The sequence below is a fragment of the Topomyia yanbarensis genome, chromosome 3 (genome assembly GCF_030247195.1).
Source record: "Topomyia yanbarensis strain Yona2022 chromosome 3, ASM3024719v1, whole genome shotgun sequence".
NCBI lineage: Eukaryota > Metazoa > Arthropoda > Insecta > Diptera > Culicidae > Topomyia > Topomyia yanbarensis.
Window position 1 is genome coordinate 373,927,401 of NC_080672.1, and position 22,221 is coordinate 373,949,621.

Sequence of the window (22,221 nt, forward strand, 5' to 3'; positions counted from 1 at the left end):
AAAAAAACAGGGAGTTTATCAAGACGCTTATACTTGATAACGATAGCCTCCCTTCCTATTGGCTTCAATCTTGTTTATTCGTGATTCTCCTCCACAGTTTCAGTTGCTTATTATTCCACATTTCTTTCTTGTTGTCAATTGTATCCCTAAATTAGTTTCACTTTATTCACACTTATAATAGTACGTTTACGTTTCAAGCGATAAATATTCTTGTATATGTGTGTTGCGTTTTGCCTAGCTTAGTAGAATGTGATTCTTTCTCAGGCGAGGTTCCTTTGGATAGGGGTTCGTTAAATGGCGTGGTTTTTCTTGAAAACCTGCTGTTTGTCTAGCATTTTTAGAATAAAAACCACCGCGATTAATGCACTGACTTCTCTAGGAATCTAGCTAGTGCCATACTATGAAACGTACACAAAGAGTAGACCAATAAAAAAAACAACAAAAACATAGTAAATATTTCATTCTCAGAGAGGCTATCGGTGTAGGTAAGCAAAAAATGTTTGCTTTATATTTGAGGGAGTAAATTCTAAAGACAGGAGACACATTGAAACGTGGGCGATAACAGTCTGAAGATTCCCGATTTCAAAGAAATAGGTTTTGGTATTCTTTACTTGTTTTTTTTTTTTCATTTTACAAATAGCGATTCACAGAATGATGAATTAGATTCATGTGTAAATGGTTGTTTGCGATATCATATTACTCTATTTTGATGTATTTTAACCGTTTTCTTGTTTCGCGCGTAAATTTTACTTGCTTTGCTTACTACTCGCATGTAGGGAACTAAACACTAACTGATACAGCTGAATCAACGAACAAAATATGACAACACGAGTGTGTAAAAACAATCATACAACAAAAAAGAACATTCTCATTTCGTATGTTTCATCATCGGTCTCAGAGCTAAAAGTATGGATGTTTTAGAAACAATTTTGATAACAAAAATTGCTCGTTGACGTCACGAAAACTTGGTTTGTTTGGATAGTGCTCAATGTTTCGTTTTCTTATGTTGCTTTCATTCACAGTTTAAGATATATAATTTTGCCTTGTTTTTACTTTGTTTCACAATTGAGTTAAAGCGGCGGAAAAAGCAGAAAAAAGTTAACACCATTGTGAAACAAGTATATATATTTTTTTTTCACGATTTCCGCATTATTATAATACATATTTTCTCTTCCTTACATTCCCGCAGCAAATACAAATCTGCCTATGTTTTAACTATTCTTTGTCCTCCCGACTGTTTATGTGCAAATTAGTTTTGTTGCTTATTTGAATGCGTTATTTATTGTGTTGCTCTGTTCACTATTTTCACATTGGTTTTACTTGAATACATATTTATATATACGGCGCAAACAAGTTCTGTTTCACTTGCTGTTTTTGTTTTTGTGTAGTTTCATCTTTATAAATAATAATTACTCAGCGCTTACGGTTTACAATAATATAGTAGCGATAAAAAGATTTGTTTAAATAATTTAAATAATAAATCATTAGAAAAATAAAACAAAATATAGCGTTATTATCCTTTAATAATAGTGTAAAGTGTTTATTCCAAGCAAATTCCTGAAAGAAGAGTAAAGAACATAGTAAAGAATTAGAATAGCTTTCTATGGATTATATTTTTTACAAAGAAAAAATAACCTATTAGAAAGGAGATTGGAGAGTGGAAGCCCAAAATCCAGTCCTGAAACTCATCAATACATTCGGTTATGCCCTGAAACACCCGGATTGCTCAGACACGATGATTATGATATGGTGGTAAAAATTCTAGCAGTATTTACCCTTACTCTGGAATACTTTTTACACTTTAACTTTTTCCTTAATCTAATAACGAAATTAGATAATTAAATAATCCATTTCAGTTTATATTGGTAATTAGGCATCGTAACCACTCACTTAAGCCACAAGAAGCTATAACCTTCGACGATTTGCTATCTTTCATATACAAATTCTGCACACCTTTCCTGAAATGGACTCACATTCATTAAGAAAAATGCGACTGCGAGCCAGATTCACACGCTGCCCAGCAAAGTGTATCGAGCATTTCACTTATGTGTAGAATATCCATCAAACTATCGCGAGCATGGACCATGCCAGTCGAAGGCCACAGGCCCAGCATCAAGCCACACACTGTACGCATACAACTTATAGTATTTACCCTGTTCCACGCGGGAGACTAGATGGTTCTATACATTCGTTTGGTTTCTTTTGCGATACAATAGGGATTTTTAGGGGTGTGCGGGTTAAGGCATATCCTGATGCAGAATAGTACCGTGAGTTAATGTCTCAGGCCTTTTTCAATTTTTAGGCCCGAAACTGTTGAAAATTTTTTTTTAGTTTGTTTCCTTTTAGGACAATAACACATCCAGACCCACGCGGCTTGCACGACTTATAGGTTGTCTTATGCATATTTATTTTATTATTTAATTAAGAATTAAACATAATTATGGTTTGAGAATGATATGAGTGTACTCGTAAGGACACCCGCTATCAATACATATGAAAAACTGACGCAATTTTTTTCAAATTAAAGATCCCTATTCGACTGCTGCCGCTTTTCTAGTGTACAAATCTGAAAGACGTTCTGCAACACGAACATCTTCTGTCTTTAATGTCAATTTTTGAGTAATTTGACCACCAGTGTAGCAACGTAAAATCTAGTTTTCGAGAACGTAAAACTGGCCCTCTGATGGGTTAAGTAAGAAGAGAATTCTAACCAGATATATCATATAGGGCACCACAGAGATTTGGAACTAGTCTGATAAAGTAATCATGGGTGGGTTGTGTTCACTTCTCAGTGAACCATAATTTGGTTACCACAGTAGCTTGTAAACTATGCACAGCGCTCCAGAATCTGAATTAAGCAGGAATTTTAACTTTTTGCTAAAATTAAATTACTTAGCCTTAAAATATGTTTGGCAAGTTGCACTTTGTACGGCTCTTCTTTTTGTTTTAACAGAAGCTAGGGTGGTTCTAATTTTAGCAATATTTAATATTTTTAACGGTTCAAGATAGAGCTTGACTGTCTTCTATGAAGCTAACACATTTTAGACAAATTTGCTGAAGACATGCAAGCTCTATCTTTTATACTTTCCATTGCACGAGAAATCCAAATGTAAGCTTTAGGTTGTTCCTTAAAAAACGGTTTTATTTCTATAACTTTGTAGGTTTTGTTTTATACTTACATACCATTTGGACAAGTTGAAGATTATTCGAGGGCGCATAATTTTTTTAAAAACATCAACTACTCAACTTTTTTCGTTTCAAAGTTATGAGAACTTTTATATAAAAAATATATCTTTTTCAAAGAACAATATCTTCGATTAGGGAACTTAACATTAAATACCGTTACTATGAAATAGCATGCATTGTACTATAGATCATCAAAAAATTGCAAATGCAATATTTTTTATATCTTGCAATATTTACTCAAAAAATAGCTAATTTTTAATAGAAAAGTATATATAACTTTCTAACGCGAGAAGATAGAGGTTCAGTATATAGAGGCAAAGTTCTCCTTCAAAATATCTGAAATTATTTCTAAGGTCATCCTTTAGAAAAATCATAACTGCAAAAGTTATATAAAGAAAACAATTTTTTAAGAAACACCCCAGTTTTTTTTTGGGTAAATTTCTTGTAAAATGAAAAATACAAGGCATTGAGCTCCAATGTCTTCGTAAGTTTTTTAAAATTGTATTTTCTTTAATTTTCTGGAAGACAGCGAAACTCTATCTCGAACTATTAAAAAGTTTTTTTTTAAACTTACAACCATTCTACCCACTATTTAAAACAATAGAAAAGTATTGTAAAGCGCATTATTTTACAAAACTATATTTTTTGTATTGTTCATGTTGAAAGTAATTTAAACGATTGTATACTATTCCCCCGAAAATCATTCCCCAGAAAGCCATTCCCCAGAATTCCACTCCCCAGAATATCATCCCCCAGAATATACTATTCCCCAGAAAGTCATTTCCCAGAATGTACCATTCCCCAGAATTCCATACCCCAGAATGCACCATCTCCCAGAAAGTCATTCCCCAGAAAAGTTTATCTTTTTTTATTGATTTGATTTTTTCAAACGTACTACAGTTGTGATTCGCTGGTTGGACACTTTTTAACTGGACCGCTTTTTAGTTGGACCTCCGCTGGTTGGACCATTGTCCAACTAAAAAGCAACTGAGCGTCAAAATTTCGTGTCAAATTTACTTTGACAATCAATCTGACAATGTTTAGAGATGTGAACAGATGCATTTACGCTGCCAACATCTCCTTTGGAGAGTTATTGACATTTGTAAGACGGTCCCCACACTATCAGGGTGGGTTGCTGGCCAGTTGCCTAGAACAATGTTTCAATAGCCTACCGCTCGCCAGCATGTATTTTAACACGCCTAGCCGCCATTTCGTTTACTGGGTCCAACTAGCGAATCAAATTCGTTAGTTGGACAAGGCTGTGGCCCAACCAGCGAATCACGACTGCACTCGTTCCCACTTCAATCGAACGACTTTCTTCGATTCGGTCACATTTGAAATGATTTGCATTGTGTTGAAACCGGAAGCTAGGATGACATTATTTATTCCGAATTTAAATAAAGAATAGCTGACTCCCAAAAAACCATTCCACAGAAACTAAAATACTGAAGTGTGAAAAGAACTATTCTCCAGAAAACCATATCCAGAATGAACCAATGCTCATAAGTTCATTCCACAGTTATAACCATTTCCCAGACATTTTTTTGAAGTGGGAAATTCTTTTGATGAAAATCAAAACATTTTTTCAGTATGTTGGCCATATTGCTCCCCTCGAAAAGTGCACTGGTAGCAGAATTAGACAATAGCAAGAGTTTTACTTTTCTTATAATAATATGAACATACATATAGGACAAATCGCAAAATTTAGTACAGGTGTGTTTTTCAGTGCCATTTAACAACAACCATAGAAAGCGGTAGTCCCCTTCCTAGGATCCAAAAGAATGAAACAGTGTTATGTAAGTAAGGTTATTTGGCGAAACCAAAACTTTCTACATTACCTAAGTCAAGGAACTGATGCATGATGCACGATGTTAAGCTGATACGGATAAGCCGTCGAAAGCGGCGGCTCCTCGCACAAATATCCTTGCACCAATTCGGCCAAAACACTAGCTACACCTTTTATACACGGCTCCAACCACTCATTTACAAATTAGTCAACCCTCAGGCCCAGGAGCAATTGGTATATCCCCCGTATACTTGTGCATATGTCAGTGGCGCCATAATCGGAAATGCGATAACAGTCCCAACTAGTAATATATTAAATTCAAAATGATCGGTAACATTGACGAATAATTGTTGTCGAGTATTGTCTGTAACTCTGTGGTATAAGTACCATTTGACGTAAGGTATGAAAATGCTTTCAACAATTTAGTGCAACCTGGGGCGGCATTATGGAACTATTTCGAATCGACTTTTTCATACAAGCTTGCATACAATAAACCTTTCGTTTCGAGATGCGGAATGTCACCCCTGTTTGAGTAAACCGAGCAATCGGGTGGATCGTACATTTGTGTACGAAACATTCAAAATATAAAAGAAAGATAAATACTCGAAAAACCCACGAACCCATTTGTCAAAATATGCATTCATTTTAATATGGATTCAACCGAAGCTCCAAAGAAGGAATCAACATATATGTTTGAATAAACCGGGCAGACGAAAAGATCACAAGTTTGCGTGCAAGAGTTACTTGGCATACAAATTCAAAGAACTGCTCATATTTGAAATAAGGAACCAAGTCCTATGTTCGAGTCAACCGGTTATACGAGAGGATAACAGGATTGCTTGCGAGAGGCCGCCGCTTTCGACGGCACATCCTCAGCAGCTTAACACCGCATAAGTTCCTTTAATTAGGTATGCGTAAACCTTTGACTTAACTATAAATAATGACCCAGCAAACCACTAAGCACTAAAGTAAGCAGCATAGTGCTATATAAGAGCTGTCCAATGTTTATAAGCTTTATATGGGCTTCACAAATGTTGATCAGCTGTATATCAGTTTTGCAAATGTTTATAAGTTGTATACAAGCTTTGCGAATGTTTATGAGCATTACGAACATTAAGCATTAAAATAGACCGTATATGGGTATATGAAGCTATACTTTAGAGCCTAAAAACCATGTAGTTGTAAGCCGTAAGCGGTAGTCAGCAATGCCGTTATAACGCCGTTAATGGTTGACATTTCTATTAATCAAAAACAATGAAGTCCAAGTCAAAACAAATATGATATGGCGCACTTTGTAAGCACAAAAAAAGCTTATCGGCTTAGGAGTCATAAACAAATTAAAGGGAATCAAATCTTTGAGCCATAAAATGATAGGAAACTGTAATGAATAAATTTTAGTTTTGTGTAGGAAAGGAGGTAATTTGAAAAAAAAATATTCGCAGAATCATGCTTTTGTTCGTCAGCGAGTGAAATCAACTTCTAATCGAAATCGTTCGATTTAATATCGTTCATATAACCAAATGCCCAAATGGATCAAACAGCAAGCGCACTGGAACAACTTTATCCCATAGCTTCTAGAAGCTTAAGTTCGAGCCTGGATCAAACGCTGTATTGAAAAAAGGTTAAACACATGTGGCTGATAGATCATGAAAGATAGAAAGAAAGAAAAACAACTTTTCCTCCATTTTCATTTTGTTTTTTTTTCTCAGCCAGTACACAAATTGTTTTGACATTCCTCCATAGGCGCGGTAGAAAAGTGGGAGTAGGCTGTATATCAGCCGAATATTTCGCCAAAAATTGCTTTTGAACAGCACTCATGTACAATAAGATGCCTATAAGCTCAGTTACCCTTGTTCTATACGCGGCTATAGAACCGATAACTTTTCTGGGGAATGGGGCATTCTGGGGAATGACTTTCTGGGGAATTGGGCATTCTGGATAATGGTTTTCTAGGGATTGGTACATTCTGGGAAATGTCTTTCTGGGGAATGGTACATTCTGGGGAAGGGAATTCTTGGGAATGGCTTTCTGGAAAATGGCTTTCGGGGGAATGGTATACAACCATTTAAACATATTACAAAGTGTCAATTCATGAAAAATCAAATTTTCAATATAACTTTTACAGTTTTAATTTTTTTTTTTTCAAACCCTTTGGATGTTTTGCAGAGTTTTTGAAAACAAACATTTTCTTCTAACACATCAAAACTCTAACTTCTATTATTAAAAAGGTATAAGCACTTAATATATCAAAAATAGATTTTTTCAAATCAATTTCATGAAATTTTAAAAAATATCGTATCGCAATTATCGCCATTTTTTGGTCAATTATAATTCTAATCATGACCTTGTTTATAGTTGGAAAAGAATTATCTTTTGTTTGCCCCAATGAATAATATTGTTATTCCAAAGAACCCCATTTTTGGCGAAAAAGTGCCCTTGACTTTTGAGGGAAAATAGATTGATACGTGGTGTCACGAAACAAATTATTCGCCTTAAAACAATCCTAAAGTTGTCTGAAGTAATCTTCAGTTTTAAATCAAAACCGCAAAAGTTATTTGAATAAAACAGTTTTTCTAAGAAACACTAAGAAACACCCTAACCTTTGATTTTAAAATTGTTGTAAAATGAAAAGTGTGATAGATAGAGCATGCATGTCTTCAGCAAACTTTTCTAAAATTTGTCATTCTACAACTTCGCTGAGGGTCGTTTGGCTGTAGCTAGAATGATTAAAAAGTTAATTTTTTGATCTTGGTAAAATTAGAACCACCCTAACTGTTGTTTAAACAAAAAGAAGGGGCTCAAAAACTACGAAAAGACTTTATAAGGTTATGTTGTTTAATTTTAGTAAAATCTCAAAATTCCTGCTAAGTTTGCATTCTGAACCACTGTGCTGTGGTAAAGTTGTTTGTGTTTTGTCCATGGGGGATACACGGTGATGAATGTATTGATCCGACAGTAATCAGTATCATCAGTTCCTAGTTTTTTTAAGATCTCAACATAAGTTGGATCATCGGACGCTGGGAGAAGAGGTTCCGTATTCAGGGTGGTGACTACACCGGCCAGAAAAAAAAATAAATGATTTTTTGAAAATTCGATCGGACAACTCCTGAGACGATTTTTAGCATCAGTAGTAGAGACTTACTACTCCAAGTAAGTGTTGATAAAGGCAGATTTGTTTGAGTATTACGACCCACTGAAACCCATTGTGGAGGTCTCTGGCGCCTGCAGCTATGGTTTGGACGGAGTGAAAGCTCATTTCCCTGAATTCCATTTTACATCTAGAAGCGTTGGCGTTGGTTTGCACAACAAAGAAACTCACAAGTATTTGTATGGACAAAGGTTCACAGTATACACCGATCATAAGCATTTAGTGGTATTATTTAAGAAAACTGATAAACAAGAGAAAGTTGGGAAAGCAATTTGTTAACGTTCTCACGAATTAACAAAATTTAGAATACAAAAAAAGACTGTTTATTCTATTATGATAAAGTATATGATGATATATCCAAGTTGCAACTAAATACAGTGAAGACCCGTTTTTATCAGCCCCATGGTGAATTTTAGGCTGATAAAACGGAGACATTGATAAAATTGGGACATATATTTTTCCTTCTCTTTAAGAAACCGAAGCTCTTAAAATATTCTTCTTTATTCCCTAGATATAGGAGGATAAGGGGGTCTGACAGTGCAAAATTAAAAGTAAATAATTTTTTTTTTGCATATTTCGGATCTCTAAGATAAGAAAAATATGTTCAAGAAAGGATTTACTCGAATTTAACTTGGTTCGTCTGCTAGAGCCCATCAAACTACCAACTATCCATTTTCATATGAAGCTGAGAAAATCGGGTGAAAAATCTGATAAAATCAAGGCTGATAAAATAGGGTCTTCACTGTAATACGTGCTTATATACCATACTAAATGCATAAAATCGGCATATACGTAACAAATTGGAGGCAATATGCGTACATAGCTACTCAAAATGACGATTTCTGTCACCAATATTTACGGTGAACGCGATAATTACTAGTATTAGAGCGATTCTAGAGAATATATTTACGATTGCATCGCAATATATGGGTCATTCCACGCGAAGTGATCAAAAAAAGATGCAAACTTGAAATCGACCTTCACGGATTTGAACCAAATTTGGTGGAATTGTTCATCTAGGGCCAATATATAAAAACCCAATTTTTTGTGTCAATTGAACCACTCCTCGGGTCATGGGAACACCCCCCGTTTTGATAAATTTCCAAAACCCTTGATTTTCTTTTGATCATATCTCCGGTTCTATTTACTCTAGAATCAAACCGCTAGACGGCTTTTGAAGAAAATTATTCAAGGAGTCTAGAAAAAATATGCATTTTTGGCGACAGTGCTGCCAACTATGCGATTTTTTCAGTTAAATATTAAAAATTAATTTTTCTCTCATTTGATTCTAGAGTAAATAGAACCAGAGATATGATCAAAAGAAAATCAAGAGTTTCGACAATTTGTCAAAACAAGGGGTGCTCCCATGACCCGAGGGGTGGTTCAATTGACATAAAAATTTGGGTTTTTATATATTGGCCCTAGATGAACATTTCCTCCAGATTTGGTTCAAATCCGTGAAGGTCGATTACACGTGCCTTGATCACTTCGCGTGGAATGGCCCATATACGATATCCATAGCTCATGTACGATTCTGGAACGCTATATACGATTAACTGCGACTCGTCGGTCAAGCAGATCACAATAGGGGCAATGCATAGCTTAGTTGGTAAATCGATTGTCTTACACGCAACTCACCTGGGTTCGAGTCCCAACCCGGCACATAGGGTTAGATTTCTAGAGATTTCTCTAACTCGAAAAAGAGGTGAATGACCCTAAGGTTAAAACTTCTACAATCGAAATAAAAAAAAGATCACAACATAAAAACAGTAATAAGGTATATTAATCATACCCAACATAACAAAGTACGTATACGATAAAGGGTGAGGGGGTGGGTCGAAAAACGAATGCTGATATGTGGGAGCCTAGGTCAAAGCAGCCATCAGATTTCGAAATTTTTATCATCTTAGAAGTCAGATTCTAACTTACGACATTTAAATTTAGCAACCCACTGGGTATTTTCTGTTGAAAATTTGGGTAGATGTAGTTTAGGATATATTAACACGGTTGTACGTCATTTCCCGGTATACCATTCCTTGGAATACCACTTCCCGGAAAACTATTTCCCGGAATGTACCATATTCCGGAATATCGTTTCCCGGAATGTACCATTTCCCGCAAAACCATTTCCCGGAATGTATCATTTCCCGGAAAACTATTTCCCGGAATTAATTATTTCCCGGAAAAACCGTTTCGCGGAATACAATTTCCCGGAAAATAAAAAAACTCGTACCTCACCGACCAAACTTATTTTTAGAAGACCTGCTATGCAGCTAATTGTGTTGGAGATTTTACCTACTTCAGAACATGAAAAGTTATTTGAAAATATTTTCAAATTTTTTTATCTTAAGTGGTTATTGTGGTAAAAAAAACAAGATAGCGACAAGATTGCAAAACTGTCATTCTAAAGATTTAATCTTTACGATTCCGCGATGTTAGGAAAATTCATTTAAATTGATCATTATATGAACAGCTTAAGAACGACTTTTGGTTTTGAACCAAAAAGAAACTTGGAAGGATTTAAAAAAATTGAGTGGGGAATAAAAAGCATCCAAATGGATGGGATATCAATGAATTAAATGGGTACCAAAATAGAAACAAATACTTTCCAATTTTCCCACCGCAGGTAGTGACGGGGTGAATAAATTTCATAAATTCATGACCGTCTAGTTCCTGACTAACAGGCCCTATATTTTGCCTCATATTTGTTCCAAATTTTGCGGATTCAGTTAAAATGGTATATTTTCAATTCTTTTACTATTTCGAATCGATTCCTTCGCGTGGTAATCTTCAGTGAAAAGCATAATACACCACCGTAGAATTTTTAAGATTTGGAAATTTTGTTATTGAAACAAAATGATATAATAGAAAATAGAAGGCGATCAGAATACCTAATTGTATATATTATTAATTCTGTCCTATCGTTTTAAGGTAAACTCCAAGCGTACTAAAAACTTCAAACGCGTTTAGGGGCCATCCCTAAATGACGTAGCATTTTTTCAGCGATTTTAACTACCCCCCTCCCCCATCGTAGCAATTAGTCACAAACTTCTAAATACCCCCTGGTAATTACGTAGCTTGACGGTCACTCTACCCCCCTTGTCCTCGCAAATTCTTTTAAAAAAATAAAAAAAACGATGAAAGTTATTCCCCTTTAAAAAAGCTACGTAGCATGACATGACCCCCTACCCCCCTGTCGTCTCACATCATCACACAATACAAAAACGGCTCCCTCCCCCATATAATGCTACGTCATTTATGGATTGTCCCTTTTTTCAAATCCACTTCAAACCACGAGCTTTGAAATATTCACAGCATATTCTAAATTATTTTCTCCAGCGACGTACGAAGGATTTTAGTTAATAAATTATGTCTGTATCGTTTTTCTTGGCCATTTTCAGCAAATTTAAGACTAAGAGAAACGAAAGCAATAAAATTGAAAGACGGGTAGATATTCTATAAATGATAAGGTGCTGATTTTAATGATATTTTCAGCGTTTCGCGTAAAATTAAAATAGCGAAAAAATCCTACGTAAGTCATTTGCTATCGTTCTAAGGAATCGAAAAAAAACTAGTTTTTGACACTAGGTCAAACATTACAGGAAATAGTTGTAAATTTGTAACGATCAATTCAGAACGCCTCGAAATGCGGCCATCTTTGAAATTGAAAAGGCTGTGTTTTCCACACCGTTGGCAACATTTTTATGATAACCAATCACAGTACTCTAAAAATGCCCTGAATACGTTGATTGATTTTCACGAAGATTAGGTAAAAAAATAAAAACATTTCCTAAAATTTAATCATAAATATTCCTGGAACCTTTGAAATTTTATAGATAGTGAATGTATTTGTCTAAGATGCTGCCTTCTTATAAATATGCATTTTTCTTTGGAATTTTGCGTAGAATGTTATTTTAATCTATATGAAGTTTCTCTGAAAATACTCTTGGACTTTCATTGATTTTTATTCTCACTAATATTTGTTTACAGTAACAGTGCATTGAAAACGCCTTCAGTTATTTTAAATTTCATTTCGTATTAAAAATTTCTATGTGAATTAGCCTTCTTTGGAACAATAATAAATCAATGGAAATAATTTTAGAATTTCATTGATTCAAATACAATAACTACAATGAAATCGATTTGCCTTCTTTAAAATTTTCGTAGCATATTATTGAAATGCCATTAATTTTAAATTAAATTACGACCTTCTTTGATATCGCCTTCTTTTTAGCATAAGCTATTTTCTGGACCTTCCATTGATTGATGATGATTTCAAATAAAATTACATATGCATGAGAATTAGTTTTTCAAATTCATTAACATGATCAGCGAGCAAAGACAAGCTGTGAAGGGAACCAAACAAATATTTGAGTAGCAACATAGTTCTAAATGCAAATGTTCTTAAAGTACTTCAGATTTCAATGGTATAACAAATTGCCGAGAAAAAGTACGTTCCGGGAAATGGTATTCCGGGAAATGGTTAATTCCGGAAAATAGTATTCCGGGAAATGGTACATTCCGGGAAACGATATTCCGGGAAATGGGACATTCCGGAAAATGATATTCCGCGAAATAGTACATTCCGGGAAATGGTTTTCCGGGAAATGACATTCCGGGAAATAGTTTTCCGGGAAATGGTATTCCGGGAAACGACATACAATCTATTAACACTACATTTTTATTTTTTTTAATTTTATTTATTTATTGTTTGAAAATTAGAAAAATGGCGTTAACCGAAAAGCAACTTCGCGGATTGATTTTGCGCAAGCACCTGGCAAATCCTCCACTGTCATCGGGACATCGGAAATTAACTCGGAATCGTTCAGTCAACGATGAATCGTGTGATTAAACGTTACTAGCAAACTCTGAGCATCGAACGAAAGGAGAAATGCGGTCAGAATGAATTTTCTATTAGTAATCAGGATCACAAGCGTGTAGCGAAAGTTGAATCTGTCCAAGTCTTTCGCTCAGAGAGCCAAGGACTGGGAGGGACTGTATACGTACAAAGTGCAGAAGGCTCCATATCGTAACGAACGGCAAAATACGGTGGGAATGCCACGGGCCCGGAAACTGTACACCCAGATGCTGACGAAGCCTCATTGTTTCATCATGGATGATGAGACTTACGTCAAGGCGGACTTCCGACAGCTTTTGGGGGCTACTGTTCTTCACCGCCAAGCACAAATTGATGAAGAAAGAAGAAACTATCAGTTTGCCAATAAATACATGATTTGGCAAGCGATTTGCTCATGTGGCAAACGGAATGCGCCTTTCGTAACTACCGGGACTGTAAACGGGGAGATCTACCTCAATAATTGTCTACAGAAGCATCCACTTCCTCTGTTGAAGCAACATGAGGGCCATACGATCTACTGGCCTGACTATTCGAATGTTGTCATGGAGTGGTACGAAGCCAACGGGGTCACTTTCGTACCAAAGGACGTAAGCCCCACCCCAACGCACCGGAACTAAGGCCCATCGAAAAATGCTGGGCAATTACAAAGCAAGCACTACGGAAGCATCCCAAGTAGGTTTAATCTGAGGAAGATATGAAGAAAAAGTGGGTTTCCGTAGAGAAGAAGCTGCAGCCAAATGTTGTATAGACCCTAATGCGTGGAGTTAGGCGTAAGGTGCAAGCGTACGGTTATGACATTGAAGTTGAATGAAACAAATATGTCATATGAGTTATATTTAATTGTCTGAAATTTTGAAAAGGATCGGTCCACTAGAACGTTTCCTATAGCTTTCCGTAATGTAATTTGATGTGGGACACCCTTTAAATTCGGATGTTTCAAAAAATATTTAAGGACTGAACTGAAACTCAAATGGTTGGAAAATCAGTGCGAAACCGGGAAGGAGTTATTTGTCACAAACTCGCAGATTTTATTACTAAAATATCCCAATAACCCAATCTCTATTCTACTCAAGAACAGCAAGCACACCCAGCAGAAAAGCACGCGTCTAGGACAACGACTACACAATTATAAGTCGCAGTGGTAGGAGGATATACACTAGCACTACCTGAAATGGCTATCATTCATATGGCCATTTCGTTTTGAACAACTTTGCTGAAGACATGAACATGTAGGCCGTTGGAGGAGCGACACAAAACAAGTTTAAATGCACAACTCTACATGTACACTAGCGCCAAGTGGTTACCGAACTCTGAACCAAGCTGTTCACCTACCGAACCCTCTTGGCTTTTAGAACAACCTTGCTGGAGAGAGTAGCTTTGTAGCTAAACAGGATCTCGAGATATGGCAACCTAAAATTACCCTTTTAAGGTAATGCTAAACTTTTCGAGGTGTTGCAATATTCATTATGGGTGTTGCACTGCCCATAAAAGCAAAAGAGTCCCATATGGATTTTTGTCGAAAATGAGTTATCTGGTGGATTGTATTCTGTATCACAACTGAATCACTATGCACTAATAAGATTACCAGGTTTGTTTAGAAAATATCGAAAAAAATACCAAAACATGGTTGCCTTAACCATAAGACTCAATGAAAATGTAAATCTTGAACAGCGTTTTTCTCGGCTTGCTGTTTTTCAATATGGGACTCTTATGTTTTTGGGCAGTGCAATAGATATTGAAGCGATTCCAAACTTCTGTGCCCGCCTCATTCACCGGAATAGATGTTGAAATGACTAGATTAATTGAATTAGTAATAATATTCCAGTGTATGTTTTGCGAAAAACAGTCACTGAATCAGTCGCTAAAGGCTCACTTATTGTTCTTTGCCATAGCTACATATGCAGTGGCGCTGTTTTTTTAACATTCCCAGGCCAATGTAACTATTGAATGCCAGTATATTAGAAAACAATAACCTCTCAACCTTCTAGGCACCGCAGTCTTTTCCAACATGTATGTGTGTAACAGAATCCGTTAGTATAACATTTCTCCCTAAATATGCTTTGGTCAGAGCTCAGAAACTTTCGATCGGTCTTGTTGAACTTGTTGGAGAGATCGGAAAAGAGCAGCATTGCTATTGTACGCAGGAGGCATTTGAGCCACGTACATAATAGGTATACTAAATCCGGTAGGAGCGTATCTTTCGCAATACTCAAAATTTTAATCGTAGACATGTCATCATATCTATAACAAGTAGATTTTGTTTGTTTTAGGTGGGGTCACAACGTTCAGCTTGATCAATGTATACCCGAGCAAAATTCGATCAAAAGTAACGATATTATGGATGACATAGTCATTTGGCATAGGGTCAGTGGTATGATGGACGTTTAGCATAACGGACATTTGGCATATTTTTGAGAATTGATAATTTTGTAGGTTACTTGGCATAACGGATATTCGGCATAATTATTTTTAAATTGAGAAAAACGGACATTTGGCATAATTTTACTATCGGACAGCACGCGTCATGAAGCAATGTAGCCTAGCCACTTTAGGCGTAAATGTTATTTATTAATTCCTGAAGAAGAATAAACAATTAATTTTGGACCTTCAGCAGCAGCACGGCTCATAATTGCTCATGACGAATGACCTTACTTCTAGCACAGTCTAAAATTATGTCTGTTTCTCTGTAGATGAAAGATAGCAAATGACCTCCAGTGTGACCACTTCTCAAGATTATGCCAGTTGTCCGTTATGCCCAATGACCCTCGCTTCATGGAAAATTAAAAATTATGCCAAATGACCGTTATCCTGAGGATAAAATAAATTATGCCAAATGTATGTTATGCCAAATCACCTTCAGTGATCAATTCTCAAAATTATGCGAAATTACCATTATATCAAATGTCCGTTATGTTAAATGACCTTATGCCAAATTGCCCACACCCCGATATTAAAAAATCAAAATCGAGAGCGGATAAACTGTCCTATGACATTAAAAGTCAGCTTTTTTCGCTGTCAGTGAGATCAAACCGAAAATGTATTGAGATACTTAAATTTCTGTTGGTTAACGCAATAAGCATTCAATTTGAAGGTTTGCCAAAGAAATATAAACAAAAAAATCTTCTAAGTTAGGATAGCAGAACGAGATTGAAGCCATATTTAAAAAGAATTTGAAGATGAAAATAAAATTTAAAGTTGATACCAACATCAAAACAGGTCTACTTGCTATAATTTTGACATTCGACTTTGCCCGGGTACGCGTCTACAAACGAAAAATCTGATAATGTAAAAGATGAATTCAAAGCGCGTCTAGAAAAGACTTACGAGGAATGCTCAAAACATGCCAAAAACCGCATCATCGGGGACCAAAATGCATAGGTCGGTAGAGAAGATTTCTACTATACAGATATAAACCAATGGAATGGCTGCTTGGATGCTGAGTGCCAAAGAGTGACGGACGAGAAAAAACAGATCCAAAACCAAATGACAGACAATGATATGGTGAGCTTAGGGCAGACGAGAAAAAACCTAATCGGCGTAAGAAACATGGGCACGACAAAATAGTGCTCCAAGCCAATGCACAGAAGTTATTAAAAACGATCAACAATATTAAGAACGAACAGAAGTGACTAGCAGACAGAAAGAGCGTGTTGAGTTTTTATTGAATGGCCAAACGAGTAAAGAAGGCTCGAACAGAATGATGCTTGGGGATGGTGGCCAAGTTGTGTATCCACACACACTACACGAAGTACGAAAGCCTATGTGAGCCCTGATGAAGTCAAAAAGTCTAGAGTGATCGACTATACAAAGCAATCCACTGTGTGATCGGGGTGATCTGAGTGAAGGAAGAAATGCCTTGGGATTGGTTAAAAGAAACTGGCGGTCTAGATAACCTGGAAATCTAAAACACATTCGGCCGTGATTCGGAGTACACGGATGGTTCGGCTACGATCATGATGATGCAGTTCAGTCAAATCTTTGTAGTTGATGAGGAAACATAAATTGGTTTCTGGCTCACTGCTTGGTTCGAAATGTGAGCAGTTCTAGAGTAGATTGCTTGCAAGGCGACTGATTGCCATCAACACTGAAAATAAATATGTTAGCCTTAAGGTCATCCGTGGCTGAGTCGAATGATCCTGAATTTGGAGAACGAATCATTGTAAGTTCTCATCACAGAGACTCCCCTTTCTGGATTAGGCAGATGCGGTTTCTTTCTAGTCCATATTTTTGTTCCAAGTAAGGAGGAACCGGTAGATCAAGAGTGACGGTTAGTTTAGTTTAGTCGCGTAGGCGTGTCGGGAAAACTACATCTTGTTTTTTTTGTAAAGACTCTCATAATATCGTCGAAAACTAGCATTTCGCTACGAGTGCTTACCACACTGTGAATAAAATAAATGAAATATCACTAACTAGATGAACACAATATTCCACAATGAGTGGACATCTAAGATGAAAACTAAAATCAAACTTTCAGCTTCGGATATTATAGGTATAAAAACAGACTAATCATTCATTTCTAACACTTACCAACTAAACGTGGAGCTCTGACTGAAATATGGAAGCCTTTTGTACCATCTGGTCCTTTCGGTGCACGAATCACCGTCAAACGTGGTCCGCTATCGTCAACTGAATTAATTTTGATGCGCGACAGTAGTCTTTCGGCCCTCATTCCGTTCATGTCCGCCACCTTGATCATATTACAAGCGGATGTTTTGCCGTTGCGCTGTTTGTAAAACAGAAACCAGTATAAATATTTGCTCAAAAATTAAACATTCTTTTGACGTGCTGATAAATTCCAAAGAGTCAATGATATGGACCAAAATGGTTCGAACACTCTACACTTGCCTGATTAGTGACAATGGAGAATTCCACAGAATCGCCAGGATACAAGCTACCACCCCCTTGCACCTCTGACATATGGAAGAACAATTTCTTGCCTTCCTCCACCTCAAAGTCCAGAAAGCCAAATAAACCCTTGACGGAGTCAACCTTGGCCTGCTTCTTGGTGCGGATCGATGTAACCTATGAGAATAAAAATTATGATTATCACCTGCCATTCTGAATGTCTTCAAACGGCCATACCTCAACGGCACGGTTCTGTTCGTCAATCTTAAATGTCACGACATCATCCTTTTGCAACAAGTCCCGCTTGTTCTTCAGGCTGGTAATGCCAAACTCGTGGGTCGATAGGGCATCACCAGTTTCGTTGCGTACCTGCACCAGCCCACAATATTCCAGCTGATCTGGATTAATGCACCTCAATGGACGCAAAACGATTCCGTTGTACAGCGCTGGCAGAACCTTCGACTGGGGGATGCTACCTTTAGAGATGATTTTAACATTCTCGGCCGGAATGCAGTTGCCTGCATTGACCGCACTACGGGTGGACAAAGAATACTCGACTTCATGGCCCAGTTCCAAGGCGCTAGTGTTGCCTATAAAGTTACTAAAGTGGAAGAATACTTCCTGATCGTGCTCGATGGTTTCGATGAAACCGAAGTTTTCCTAAAATTGCTAGAGTTAAAATCTACTAATAGTGCAATATTTCACTTCAGTTCACCTTTAACACAGCGATGAAACCATGTTGAATCTTCCCGGTTTTGATATTCCCATTTGCGTAGTTAGCTTTCAACATACTGGAGCTGTTATTCAAAGTGCGGTTACCGTTGTTCATACCAGCGCTAGGTGAATGTGGTGCCTGCTGAAGAGTTTGTAGTGAAGCGAGTTGCATCTGTTGAGACTGTTGCTGTTGAAGGAGCTGCTGCTGATCAACTCCTGCATTTAATGACGTTTGTTGTTGCAGTTGATGAGGGTTGTTAGTGATTTCTTGAATGTTAGTAGCAATCAACTCCTTGTTACGTTTTACCTATCAAATAAATAAACGATGTATTGATAGATCGACGAATAGATTAACTTTACTAGGTGACTTACTTGACAGATATTGAATCTAACTTTATCACCCACACGCGGTGCTTTATCACAATCTTTCAAGAAATACATTATAGTCTTTTTGTTAGGGCCTTGGCCGTAGGAAATGACACCACCCTCTGTACGATCCTGCGATTTAGTCGGACTTTTGGGAGCTTCACGCGAAACAATACCTTCAACGTTGCTCTCGATCAAGTTTTCAAACTTGACCGTTCCCGTTGGCAGATGCTTGATGCGAATCGCACTCTGGCGAGTATTGGCAAAGCTAGATCCCGGATCCTGAATAACGGTGAATTCTACTTCGTCATCAACACAAATTTCGCGGCTCTAAAAAAGAAATGTAGAGATATGTGAAAATAAAACCCTTTTGTCTGCATCGAACAGAAGAAACATACCGTATCCAAAACCTCAGTGAAGTGGAAAAACAGTCTTGGATTACGCTCAACGCAGCGCAAAAAGCCAAAACCTTCCTTGAGTGAAGCTACGACACCCTGTTCGCGCTTTTCCCCGGATACCTGGAACGTTTCGTCTAGGAGCGAAATCGACGTCGCCCGCTGCAGTTGATCACGGCGATCGGTTGCCAGCAGAAACTGTACCCAATCGCCATGGCGTAGAGTAAAGTCACCCTTCTGGTCCTTATCCCCGAATGGCACTTCTACTTCCGAATGATCGGCAGCTCTATATCTAATTCGTCCGGGTAGCGGATCGTTGTTCTGTTGCCGTAGTTGGTTATTGCGATCTAGCGATTTTAGCACCTGGCCCTTGTAGATGGTGGAATCGACATCCTCGAATATAACTGAGCCCGGCGGGAGACGGGCAATGTTGCATGCGACCTCTTTGCCCTGCTTGAAAACAAACGGAAAATGTTTGAATGGTTGTTGCGTTAAACTGCTAACTGTTGAGTAGTTAGAAGGTGGTTCTATTCTCACATTTACGTCATCTAGTGACTAAAAGAAAATTTCCTTCTAGTCACTAAGTAACGCGACTGTAAGAATAGGGCCCATGATCGCGTGACCGGCTGTGTATCGCCGAAGTTTTTCGCGAATTGTTACGCTATTATAAAGCGGAAGCAAAGTTTGTTAAAGAACTCCGAGGAATGTATACAAAAACTTCTGGGTGCAATATAATCCTGTTATTTTAGGATTAGAACATGTGATCTTTGGAGATTTACTGTGCGGTTTTCAATCAATTAAAATCGTATTGTTGAATATCACCTAATCTAATATCATACTACTGCTACTTACATTCCGGGTTTGTATGATAAACTCAACATCATCGCCCGGTCTTAATTCGATGGTGTTGTCCGTCTCGGAGAAGTGGAAAAAGATCTCCTTTACCACATCCGCACGCTCGATGAATCCAAAAGTGTCCTTCATAGAGCAAACCACCCCGCGATACTTGACTGGATGAGCCGGGTTCTCCAACCGTATATGGCATGCGCCCAAGTTGCCGCTATTGTTGAAGAAGCAAATAAATATCTACGAAAACACACCACAATAACTGATCAGATACATACCGTTGATTAGTGGCGATCTGAAAGCTGACCTTATCGCCAGCCCTCAGTGTCACATTCCCTTCCACATCATCTTTGGTATAAGGTAGGAAAAAGCATTCGCCCCGATTCTCGTAGCTGATCCGTCCGGTCGTTGTGTCGCTCGAGGATGCATTCGACAGTTCGGTCTTCAGTTCGGTGGTAACAGTTCCGGTAACACGTTCCTCCGACAGAACAACTTCCGGAGCAATCTTAGTCACTTGACTGGCGATGGGTTTCCCGGTGCGCCTATCGTACGTCATCTCGAATTCAACCGGATCGCCGATCTTGAGATGTTCGATAGTACCACCGAACTGAGAAAAGTGGAAGAAGAGCCTAGCCTGGCGCTCGCAGCATTGAATGAACCCGTACGAGTGCTGTAATAATATTTGTTTTTAATAGTTTACAAAAAACAACGCAAGCAATTATGTATACCAATAGCTTCTCTATGATGCCGGTCTCTCGAGTGCCCTGGTTTGCATCGGAACCATTATTATTCTGGGGGCCACTTCCATAAGTGTTGCTCGAATTCCCACCGGTGCCGCTATTGTTTCCCGCGTTGCTGGACATGTTCATCATGGGATTAGAGCTGAAAACGCCAATTGTGCCGGTATTTCCCGAATTACCAAGCACGCTCATCGAATCTCCACCGCCAAAGACCGAATTTTGATTCGGTGGTGCCGAAGCCGTAGACATGGTTGCCGATTCCAGCGTGAAGGTACCGATGGGCGGGAACGAGTTCGACGGAGTCATCGGTGTTCGCGAGGCTGACGGGGGATTGCCTTGACCGCTGAAGAACATGTCCCGTTGGCCGTAGTCAACGTAATCCAGGAACGGAGCTGCAGGAATAATACAACATAACAAACACACGTTATAACGGTTTTGTTCCAAACTAGGGGATAATGTCAAATACAAATAGCAGTTTCTCTGGAACTCCGCAGTTAGAAATGGAATGTCTAAAAATGGTTAACCTAAATATGTCCGAACTTCCATAACCGTTAGTAAAATATACTTTTTTCATCTGTCGAGGCAAACTACATGCAAACAAAATGTGTACTCATAGTGAAAAGTCACTTGCGATTAATAGATGTATCCCGAGAAAGTCCATTATACTAAAGACGCTGAATCTCTGTATAAACTCGAGATCTTAAATCTTTTGATTACCAATTCTCAGTCAGTGTCATTGTAATCAATCACGAAACCTTTCAACACCATTCAAATCAGGTTGATTTCGTTGATGTTATGGTCAGCGGGCCCGGACACCATGCCTAATTATAACAGTAAGAAAACCGAGACTCAGAAACGACAAATGTTCACACCTTTATATTTTATCATCTTGATTCAAATCGAAGAAAATCCCTTCGAATCCTTTTCGAACAACGTCATTGTCAGTTCTCGTATTCCATTGGAATGACACTGACAGAATGTCAACAAAAAATTAAATGCCGAATATCTATCCAGAGATTCATCGTCTTTAGGTTACATCGGCTAACCCATTCTTAACAATGTTTCGAAGTGTGCAACATAATAAAGATAATCTTTGCCTGAAACGCATTTGAATAATTTGTCAATGTTCAATTTGAATATATCTCTATTAAATTTTTCGCAACGTGATGTGAAGTTGAAATTGCAGTCGATAGATGTTTCCAAAGATGCTCATCTGAATTGTCTGTGCTGATGCGCTTGCTCTTCCTGCGAGTGTAATTTTCAACAGGTCAAAACTTATGCCGTAGTTGGTTTACTAATGTGGTTTTTGTTTGAGGCGAAACTGAGTCAGTTCCTAA

At 37.7% G+C, this 22,221-nt stretch overlaps 1 protein-coding gene across 2 annotated transcripts in view; it reads right to left on the reverse strand.

Annotated features, from left to right (window-relative positions):
* Nucleotides 1–22,221, reverse strand: part of LOC131688292 (cold shock domain-containing protein E1) — a 58,657-nt gene continuing 36,436 nt past the window's right edge. The window contains exons 4-13 of one of the 2 annotated variants that reach the window (XM_058972491.1): nucleotides 20,873–21,276; nucleotides 20,423–20,814; nucleotides 20,151–20,358; nucleotides 19,302–19,748; nucleotides 18,910–19,233; nucleotides 18,539–18,844; nucleotides 18,061–18,483; nucleotides 17,824–18,000; nucleotides 17,506–17,701; nucleotides 1–1,557 (exon numbers count right to left, since the gene is read on the reverse strand). In XM_058972491.1, coding sequence (XP_058828474.1) covers nucleotides 1,541–1,557; nucleotides 17,506–17,701; nucleotides 17,824–18,000; nucleotides 18,061–18,483; nucleotides 18,539–18,844; nucleotides 18,910–19,233; nucleotides 19,302–19,748; nucleotides 20,151–20,358; nucleotides 20,423–20,814; nucleotides 20,873–21,276 — 2,894 coding nt within the window. In that variant the 3' untranslated portion in view covers nucleotides 1–1,540. Of the gene's footprint in view, nucleotides 1,558–17,505; nucleotides 17,702–17,823; nucleotides 18,001–18,060; nucleotides 18,484–18,538; nucleotides 18,845–18,909; nucleotides 19,234–19,301; nucleotides 19,752–20,150; nucleotides 20,359–20,422; nucleotides 20,815–20,872; nucleotides 21,277–22,221 lie in introns of both variants that reach the window. The other variant, XM_058972490.1, reaches the window with a different exon arrangement.